This window comes from Teleopsis dalmanni, chromosome 2 (assembly GCF_002237135.1).
Source record: "Teleopsis dalmanni isolate 2A chromosome 2, ASM223713v2, whole genome shotgun sequence".
Taxonomy (NCBI): Eukaryota; Metazoa; Arthropoda; class Insecta; order Diptera; family Diopsidae; genus Teleopsis; species Teleopsis dalmanni.
In genome coordinates this window covers 197,513,503-197,524,462 of record NC_051847.1, presented here as the reverse complement: position 1 = coordinate 197,524,462, position 10,960 = coordinate 197,513,503, and the positions used below count along the sequence as shown (strand labels likewise).

The 10,960-nt window shown below is 29.1% G+C and overlaps 2 protein-coding genes across 3 annotated transcripts in view; one reads left to right on the top strand and one right to left on the bottom strand.

Moving 5' to 3' along the window:
* The window catches only part of LOC119683518 (glutamate dehydrogenase, mitochondrial), a gene marked incomplete at its 3' end in the record, with an annotated part of 56,756 nt that extends 49,092 nt beyond the window's left edge, over window positions 1–7,664 (top strand). The window contains 6 exon segments of one of the 2 annotated variants that reach the window (XM_038097223.1): window positions 3,472–3,906; window positions 3,981–4,138; window positions 5,246–5,407; window positions 5,483–5,687; window positions 6,121–6,159; window positions 6,969–7,664. In XM_038097223.1, coding sequence (XP_037953151.1) covers window positions 3,472–3,906; window positions 3,981–4,138; window positions 5,246–5,407; window positions 5,483–5,687; window positions 6,121–6,159; window positions 6,969–7,240 — 1,271 coding nt within the window. 2 annotated transcript variants of the gene reach the window in all.
* Window positions 7,665–9,311: 1,647 nt separating this feature from the next.
* On the bottom strand, window positions 9,312–10,885 carry LOC119683517. Its single transcript, XM_038097222.1, has 4 exons — window positions 10,702–10,885; window positions 10,270–10,638; window positions 9,921–10,189; window positions 9,312–9,861 (listed from the first exon to the last, which is right to left on the bottom strand). The coding sequence occupies exons 1-4, from the start codon at window positions 10,781–10,783 to the stop codon at window positions 9,592–9,594; spliced, it is 990 nt and encodes a 329-aa protein (XP_037953150.1). The 5' UTR covers window positions 10,784–10,885; the 3' UTR covers window positions 9,312–9,591.
* Window positions 10,886–10,960: the final 75 nt, after the last annotated feature.

Here is a 10,960-nt window from a genome sequence, read left to right as displayed (position 1 = left end):
ATTTGATGTTAGCATTTGTGCAAGAGAGTAAGTCACGCGATTCGTTTCTTGACGTGACATTGGCTTTTATCTTATCTTTATGTTCTTGTTTTTCTTTCTTAACAATATTTTTTTGGGTTCCTCCGTCAAGCTGATCTCCGCTTTCTCTGCACGCTTTTTGGTGGCCCATTGAAAAATTGCTAATCTTGTTGTTTTGTTATTTCACATACGAGTATATATTGTTGTTGTTGTTCTTTTATTTAAATAAATTCTTTTATTTAAAATGTTAATACCAAAGACTGTACACAAAAATATTTTTCGAACAGATAGCAAAAAAAAAAAAAATTAAAAAAAAACACACTTATAAAGAGTTTACTTAAGTACACAGTCGGAAATGATAGAAAAAAAAAACATTTTTGGTTTTTTTTTTTTAATTTTTTGGTTATAGCAAAAATAAGTTAAAAATATATTATTTGATATAGAAAAATTTCTTATGTTTACTTATTTCAATGTAGTTGTTTATATAAATAGTTTATAATTAAGTACAATATATTTAAATTCTTTTAAATAACAATTAAATAATAGAAAACCTTGAAATAGTTTCTGCTATAAATAAAAAGGTTTTTAGTTTTTAAATATAAAAATTAAATTTAATTATTTAATAAATTTTTTTTCACTTTTAAATGTTTACATACATGCATTAGTATTATAATTATATGTATGCCTCTGACTGGTTCTAGCTTGATCTACGCTCTACTACCCACTATTACGAGGTTTTGTGGATTCGAAAAGACTTTTTAGCTAATTGAGGAGGACGCGTTCCTTCCTCCACCATAACTAATTAACTAACTATGTAGGCAACTAGGTAGAAATTTATTTCGAGGAGAGTTTCATTAGGTTAGGCTATCCTTAGAATTCAAAAAGATTGATTGACCCTTTCCGTATACCTATGCCGTATAAGAACACAGACTTTCATTAATTTTATGAATAAAATAACAGATATGATGTATTAATAATGAATATTACATATCTATAAATACAGTCGCTCCGATTTTTTCGGCTAGGTTCACCTCTTAAAGTTCTTCATGTCTACGTGCTACCTAACTGATACCTAACTGAACTGAAAATTATGAAACATATGAAAGCGTTACAGCTCCAGCTCTAGGACTACATCAATTGTAGTCATACTGTTGTTTTTGTGACCCATGTCATTCCAGTGTCCCTGAAAATAACATATGGTTCGTTTTCCTTGTGAACTATTAAACTTTAACGGAAATAGCTATCAACATTTGGAAAAAACTTACTTGGTTCGCTTTCCTTGTGAACTATTAAGCTTTAATGGAAATGGCTTTCGAAATTCGGTCATCCCTGGGAACATCATTTATTCCTGTTTTTCCTAGGGCATCTCTGGTATAAGAACTTTTAAATTTTAAAAAAATTATTGTTGGAAAATCTATAATTGAGAGCGAGCCAGACTGATTAGTTCGATTTTCTATAAGGAAATATGTCAATGTTGCCAAGCCACTTTTATCTACTTCACAGTATCTCTAAATCAGGATAGAGATTCTGGATACAGAATGGTTTACCAATTGACGATAGCACTTATGTAAAGATCGTATTGCTTTTTTATTTTATTTTATTTTTTCTTTGTACTTTCCAATGCTTTCCAATCGTGTTTCAGTATGTTCAGAGTAAAGAACTTAATAATAATAATGATAAAATTTAAAACAGATTCTGTTTTTTCTTCCACGTCACAAATTCTGTCCTGTGGCTTCGTCTTGTTGATAAGCCTAGGTTTTTGAACCTATATACAAAATTTGTTTAAATTTTCTTTCACAATTTTAAATCCAAAATTAGATTCATTTCTCCGGTCAGAATCTAATTTTGGAATAGGTTCTATTTTTTCTACCAAACCATATTTACACACATACACCCGTTCAGTTTATCGCATTTTTTTTCTTACCATCCTAACTGTTAGGCTTTTGGATGATGCTGGTGACCGTATATTGTGTTCAATATAAAAAATTATTTTCCATTAAAAAATGGAGCAAAGTTTTTTTTCCCATAAAATACAATTTTTTAAATCATATTATTATTAAATGAATCAAATTGAATTTTTTTAGAAATAATAATAAGTCTACATTATTTGTTCTGTGAAGACATGTAAAGTCACGTCTTTACTTTTATTCAAACTGCACTGACCTAGAACCGATGCTAACAAGAACTGGAGAATTGAATTTTCTTTCTAATCGACATATTGATTGATCTAAATATTGTGAAGAATAATACTATAGTTAATGATTCATTAAATTACCTTACTTTAAAACAAGTTAAAGACATACCTGCTTAAAAACATTTTAGAAAAGAGCTATCCGACATAGGCTTTTTTCTTTCAGTTACATTTTACAAAATAGAACAAACAATTTGATAATATGGCTTTGACGCTTTATTCCCTGCAATTGGGAATTACTAAGAGGATTCCCAATTATCACTTACAATCCTAACAGATTATAAATAACTAAAGGTGATTTATATATTATCATCAACAGTGCTCAAATTTCTATTATAATCTTTATGAATATAATATATATATCATATATATATCATTATATATATCAATATATAATATATATATCATTAATAACATTTGCTTTAATTGCTTTTTAAAAAATATTTTTAAATAGTTTTTTAAGCTACATAAAATTTTTCTGTTTATCTATGAAGAAAAAGTGAAATTATCTTATCTTTTCTTAAGTTGAACTAATTTATCTACTTATCTCTCGGGTCTCTTATCTCACCACTTGAATGTAACTTACACCAAATAAACAAATAATTTAAATTGCTCTAAATTTATATAATAATAAATACTTAATAATTTTTTAAGAATTATTTTTATATATATATTTTTATAAATTGTTTTTTTTTATATCAATGACTCAATAGTTTAAGATCTGTGCTATAAAATGCGACATACATCTGCGAGGTCTTGGCATGACTAATAGAGATACTTTCGCATCTGTTAAACAAAAGTACTAAAATAAATGCATTTAAATGCATTTTGGATTTAATTAAATCGAGTGGTAGACGTTGTAGATTTAGTATCTAGTATTTGACAAGCGAATACATCGGTTTAGAAAATGAAATTAATTGGATTATGTCCAACAGTACGTATGAGAGACATAAGAACAGAAGGGAAAAAAACTATTTAAACTTATGCCATAGTCAAATCGGCAACAGTTAAAAATAAAGAAAAAAAACTAATATTTTTAAAAAAGCTATTGACACGATTTAATGTTTAAAATGTTAATGAAATTATGCTAAACAAAGGGGTGTGGTATTAGGTATTGCGTAGTATGTCATGTCAAAATCAATTATTGCATTTACTTTTCCCTAGAACGTTAAGTTCTGCTTTAGATCAACAAAAATATTATAATTATATATATATAGCCGATTTATTTATATACTAAATGCAATTATTTTATTCACTTGCAGGTATCCGTTTCTCTTTGGATGTATCACGTGATGAAGTTAAAGCCTTATCTGCCTTGATGACATTCAAGTGTGCCTGCGTCGATGTACCATTCGGTGGTGCTAAAGCTGGTCTTAAAATCAATCCCAAAGAATATTCTGAACATGAATTGGAAAAGATTACACGTCGTTTCACACTTGAATTGGCTAAGAAAGGTTTTATTGGACCCGGCGTAGATGTACCAGCTCCTGATATGGGTACTGGTGAACGTGAAATGTCATGGATTGCCGATACTTATGCTAAAACTATTGGTCATTTGGATATCAATGCACATGCTTGCGTTACTGGTAAACCAATCAATCAAGGTGGTATCCATGGACGTGTATCTGCTACTGGTCGTGGTGTTTTCCACGGTTTGGAAAATTTCATTAATGAAGCTAATTACATGAGCATGATTGGTAAGCTCGATATATTGAATATCATTTAAATAATGAAATTAATATACAATTTTTTTTTTATTTGTTCAATTTAGGCACAACACCTGGTTGGGGTGGTAAGACTTTCATTGTACAAGGTTTTGGTAATGTCGGTCTACATACATGCCGTTATTTGACACGTGCCGGTGCTACTTGTGTTGGTATCATTGAACATGATGGTTCCATCTACAATCCAGAGGGTATTGATCCAAAAGTAAGTATGTGAAACCGAAAAACATATGTGAGAAAAAGTTCTGCACTCTATGATTAATAGGTAGTCAAAGAAACTACCGATGATGGTCTTACATTGTCTATTTTCAAATATGTTATCCAGTCACATTATCTATTATATTCTAAAACTTCTTAGTAGTCATCTATTTAGGCGTAAATTAACTTGATCTTACACTCATCAGGTCAATACACATGCTGTAACTTTGTTGAAGGTAGCATACTCCACATCACCAAAAACAGTTTGGGAATTAGTTTGGAAACGTTAATCAGACCATTCTATTAAACATTGTTAACATTTTGTGAAGTTGAAGTCCAATGTCAAAAAAAATTCACCTTTATTTTAAATACTTCAGTATGGTCGTTCCGGGTATTTTACAAAATAACTATATACATAGTGCTAAGAATATCAGAGGTTTGACAGTTAGAACCTGCGTAATATGACAAGAATTTTGTTTTTATTCTGCATACAAAATCTGTATGTATTTAAATATAGATTAAATATAATCTGTTTATTATAAAGAATGGCTTTTACGAGGCTATATCTAGTGTTTTTTGTTATTTTAGGCCGCAAGGATCTATAAGGCAATTAATATGAAAAGAATTATGATGTGGATAGGTAATGGTAATAGGTAGGTAGGTAATGGAGAGAGGGGATTTTTTAGAAATAACAATGGATTGAGGGAGGGATGAAATTCAAGGCTTAACAGAACAGTGGTTATAGTTGTTGTTGTTTTTATAACCCAAAGCAACTTGTTGGGATTAGTCATCTGAATAGAGGATTGATTCCAGAATGTAAACCCAACCGTTTCTAGAACTTCCTGGTTATAGTGATTTGATTGTAGAGTGGCTCCAAAATATAGATCCGACTGATTCCTCAAGCTGTGGGTTATAGTGATTAGATTTGAAATACTGTTTTGATTTGTTTGAACAATAGACTGGGAGCACCATTAAGCATCTACGAAGTATACTAAAATATATGTTATATAAATAATTTTTTATTCAAAGAAAGCATTTTTAATTTTTATATGTTAAATTAACGACCTTAGCCTAGTACTAATAAAAAAAACGTATTTTTTTGTTATTATTTTAGCAATTGGAAGACTATAAAAATGAACATGGTACAATTGTTGGTTTCCCTAATGCTAAACCTTATGAAGGTGAAAACTTAATGTTTGAACCATGTGACATCTTTGTACCAGCTGCCGTAGAAAAAGTTATCACCAGTGAAAATGCTCACAAAATCCAAGCTAAGGTATTTAATAATATTTCAAAAATTATATTAATAGTAAAATTAAATAAAAAAATTTTAATTTTGTTTTTATTATAGATAATTGCTGAAGCTGCCAACGGTCCAACAACACCTGCTGCTGATAAAATCCTTATCGATCGTAACATTTTAGTTATTCCAGATTTATATATTAACGCTGGTGGTGTTACTGTATCATTCTTTGAATGGTTGAAAAACTTGAACCATGTTTCATATGGTCGTTTGACATTCAAATATGAACGTGAATCCAATTACCATCTCTTGGGTAAGTTGTCGTTTTACAATAAAATTTAAATTTCTTAAGCCACAATATCGCATATGATTCATGCGCGCTATTATAAAAGAATTTTTTGTTATATCATTTTTTTAAAATTACTTAATAATAAATGACCATTTCAAATCATTTTAATTTTAAAATTTTAATTTTATTTAGTATAATTTAATATGTATATTTTTTTTATTATTTAGTTACAATTATATATTTATCACTACTTTTGGCTGTTTGCTATACACACTAAAACTTATATGAATTTAAAATTTTAAAAATATATAAATTTATTATAAATATGTTTGTTTATGTATATTTTTTTTTTTGTGTTAACACACTGTATTTAGTTTATACAAAAATATATAAATATGTTCTTAATATCAGCTAGTAATACTTTATTCTTTTTTCCGTTTCTCTTATACCAATATAGCATCAGTACAACAGTCGTTTGAAAAATTTGTTTTAGACGGTACAGTTCTTTTAAACTTTGCTAAACTTTACTATATCATTTTGTATTCATCAAATATTTTTGTTAAATTTTCATAAGTAATTTTCCTTTTATATGTGTTTTTATTATGATTATTTTTTAATCATTCATGAAAACATAAATCAGTTAATATTAATATGAATTTAAATATTCCTGTAAAAAAATGTTATTTTATTTTTATGTTTGAGTAGTCTTGGGTACCCTTCTTAAAAACTTGTAGCTGAATAATTTAATATATGAAGAAAAAACATATTTTAAAAATAATAAATCAAAAAGTAAGTAAAGTATATGAAAATATATATTCTTATGACTATTATAACAACTATTAGATATCACTCTGTTTAAGTTTCTAGTACGCATATTTTTCTGCCGAACTATAACTCAACCTATAGCCTGTTTAATTACTATTACATTAATATATATATTTTCATATACGATATAAAAAGATATTAATAAAAAAATATTGAAATAAAACCACAATTTTGAATATACATATATTGTATTCAGCGTACAAGTTTTACTTGATATTGTTTAATTTTTAAATAATAACTATTTTTTTCTTAATAATTTTTTTTATTATTAGTTTTTGCACTTGGCATGTTTTGCTTTATGTATTTTATATGTTTTTAAATTTTTAATTATTTAAATTTTATTTAATTACTTAATTGAAATAAGTCTTATTACCACCATCCTCATGTTTTTAATGCTTTGAGCTTTAGCAATTATTTGTATTTTCATTATTTAATTTCCAACTAATATTAATCGTACTTTTTATTTTATTTGTAATATAGAATCTGTACAAGAATCGTTGGAACGTCGTTTCGGCCGTGTCGGTGGTCGCATCCCCGTTACCCCATCAGAGGCATTCCAGAAGCGCATCTCTGGTGCATCTGAAAAGGATATTGTACACTCTGGCTTGGATTACACAATGGAGCGTTCTGCACGTGCCATCATGAAGACAGCTATGAAATACAATTTGGGCTTGGATCTGAGAACTGCTGCTTACGTGAATTCCATTGAGAAAATCTTCACCACCTATCGTGATGCTGGTTTGGCATTCTAAACATAATGAAGCATATATGCTTTAATGGGAATAACAAGAACAGCTATGGAATATTATCACAGGCTTATCAAATTAGTTTAAGCATAATAGAAATTTATTCAGAAAGGAAATGAATGTGAACTTAAAAGTGAAAGCAATTTCAAATTTTAACACACTCGAAACAATATTCAATACAATTTTAAATGGTTACATTTAAATTTTTAAACTAAAAAAATATTATTTTTATTTCTTTTTGTTTTTTTTTTGAAATAAAGTAAAGTCCTGCCATTACATAAGCAATTATTATATGCCAATATTGTAAATTTTGTTTTTTTTTTTTGAGATCAGAGGCAAGTGACTCAATCAAAATTATTGATCTTACAATTTAAATAAATGTTTAATTTTTCAATTTTTAATTTTCATTAAAAATATTTATGCCATTATTGTTTCTTTTAAATTTAAATGTAACAAAATAAAATAATTTTTTTTATATATAAAAATATATATACACATCCTATAAAAGTTGTAACATTTACAAAAATTTTCCTCTTCTTGTTGTTAAATATAAGTTTTATTTACGAAGCAAATGCATTTTAAAAAATTATAATTATTTTAAAGTTAAAAAGCCTCTACGCCATAATATATAAAAAAATAAAATAAAATATTAAAAACAAATTAAATTTTGAATATCTTTTTGAGCTTCGTTTAGAAAGAAATCAATTTAATATATAATATGCTGCAAATTAAGCATTATTACTGTGATTGAAATATACATTTATACCGACGTCTCAATAACCATGTTACAATTAAAAATAATTATTCATTAGTTTTCTACACAAATTCTATGAAAAATGAAATTCTTTCGTATTTGTTGGTGCTGTTAACTGACGTAGTTACTCTAGTTTATTTTAATGTATATGTTTATGTTAAAGCTTTGGTATATATAAATTTATGAAATAGTTTAATGAGTGTAGTTAGTGCTTCCTTAGCTAAATCACTTCATCGGTCTACCACTACGCGTTCTTTCGTTAACGAACATTTCAAATACCATTTTCGCTGCGATGCAGTCATCTATTCGCACTACTTCAAAGTCACTTGATCTTAATTTACTGAATTATACAAATGTCGTGATAAAGTTTATACGATTCATTGTTTATTCGGATGTGGTAGTCATCGTCAACTCGTAGAGGATCAAAGGTTAAGTTAGGTGGCGGGTTTGTGCCCAAAAACGACTTGATTTCAAAAATTGGTCTGTTGTGATACCATATATTCTCATTGTTCATAAACAGATTAGAGGTCAGCATACGTGCAACTCTGAAAGGAACGACTTACCCATTGAAAGAAAGCTACCTTTACTACAGCTCTTCACACCATGACCTCGACTATCTGTTCGCCTGCACACACTAACCTTCGTTCAATTAACCGTTGGACGCACCCTATTGAAATGGCCAGATTTCTTCGTCTAGATCAGGGATAATGTTCAATATGAACCTCTCACCTAATTTCTCCACATTCTTCTTTATCTTCCCTAACCTCTACCCACCCACTTCCCTCCTCATGTAATCGTTTTGTTATCCTTTCATGTTATCTGCTTACAAGTCCCAGCGGGTTACGACAACAACGACTCCACCATTCAAACCAAAAATTTCTTAGAAAACTCTGTAATAGTGTCTTTGTTTCTGCGCCATACAGAACCACAGGTAGGATGAACGAGCTAGTGTACATAATTTAGATGAAATCTTTAGTCATAGTCACCAGTCATCAAATCGACATCAAAGCGATGCATTTTTCTTTTGCCAGTAGCCCTCATTCACCTTTAAGAACACCTTCACAGAATAATAAGATAACTGATATATTGAAAACTTATATTCCTTGACTTTAAAATTAATCATCTAATGTAGTTTTTATTATTATCTGAATATTGAATTCCTTAATAAACAGAAATTAAACTTATTTTAAATTTCCTTAATATTGTGTTTATTTATTTAATTTATTTTGGCACAATATTATGACATACATATATGTATATGAAAAGTTCGTTGTCTTTTTTAAATTGTAATAGTATAATAATAATAATAATAATATCGTAAAATGGAATATCAATCGTAGCAGTACAATATAAACGTATTTAGCACTTTTGAAATATAATAAAAAATTAAAATAAAATTTGAACATTAATACTATAAGTACACTTTAGTCATAATAATAAATTTTCAAATAATTGCTCTTCTATACCAACAATATCTAATGAGGTTTAAAGTACGTTAGCTATACTTTTTCATAAAAACTTTCCTAAAATAAGTATATAAACATCACTAATAGTTTATATGAAAATAGAAAAACTCTAAATTCTGCAAATATCAAATCACAATTCATAAAGTCAATGATTTCGGGAATAAATTTTGGTCAACGTAATCATTTATGATTTCCATTACACGCTCCGCATTAATCTTTGGCACCATAAGTTTATAACCAAAATCTTTTAATTTTGTATTGTCCAAATGCAAGTGCTTATGGTACAGCTGCTCCTCATCCATATATGGCGTGAGTGGTGTATTATTGATTTCGTTCTTTTGACATATTTCAGCCCAAGGAGCCATATGCTTATCGTTTATTTCGCTTACAGTATCAGTTAAACTTAACTAGAAATAAAGAATTAATAAAGAATGAATTATAATATATATTGAAGGTAGTATGGTACCTTTGTTAAGTTGGACATTACAATGCCAAAGTAGTCTATGTTTATTGTAAAAATATCAGCGAATAAATCTGATATGGTACCCTGTGTCGAAGCGGAGTCATCTACTATATTATACGTTTCTCCGGCAGCTTGTGAGCTCTGTGCTAAAGCCCATATAGCAGCACATACATCATCCACATGTACCGTATTGAAACGCATAGCATCATTCCAGAGCAGTTTCATTGTTTCGTTTAAGTATTTGTAGATAGCAGCAATGATTATGCGTGGCACTGAGGCAGGCAGTAAACAATTATGTAAATATATACATATGTAAATTAATATTTCTTTAAGTATGCGTATTAAAACTTACTTAGATATCGCTTATCACCAAGTCCATATACTACAGGCAAACGTACCACTGTATAGGAGAGATCATCGAGTGTGTGCAATTCTTTTTCGACTTTCAATTTTTGCTTTGCCACGCTAGTCCAAGGGTCCAATTTGCAATCCTCCTTTAATGGTGTCTTCTCCGAACTATTCACACAACCGGAACTCAGCTCAACAAAACGTTTCACTTTTATATTCACTGCCTCATGTGCACAGTTCATGCTGAGCTTAAGTATGCCCTCCTTATAAACTGCATCAGTCTGGTTTGGGCGTGTCTCGGCCGCACAATTAATTACAATATCCCACGTACGTGCCGTGGTAGTGTGCGGCATAAAAACAGTTTTACACGAAGCTGCAAGGATAAAAAAGTACACGTAGGTATGTCGCCTCAAATGACTCATTCATATTGACTTACCGGCATTTATTAGATTTGCACTGCAATATTCCACTTTTTCATTCCCGATTGCGGCTGTGTGCCGTTTATTCAGCCAAGCCATTTGTGGAGGCGTTTTATCTACAATTCGTATTTCCTGCGTAAGGTCATTTTCAACAAGATAAGTAACTAAATTACGTCCAATAAATCCGCACCCTGTTATTATCAATAATATAAGACCAAAAAAAACATTTAATTTAAGAATTTAATAATATGAATTGATAAGCGACAAAGCATTTAT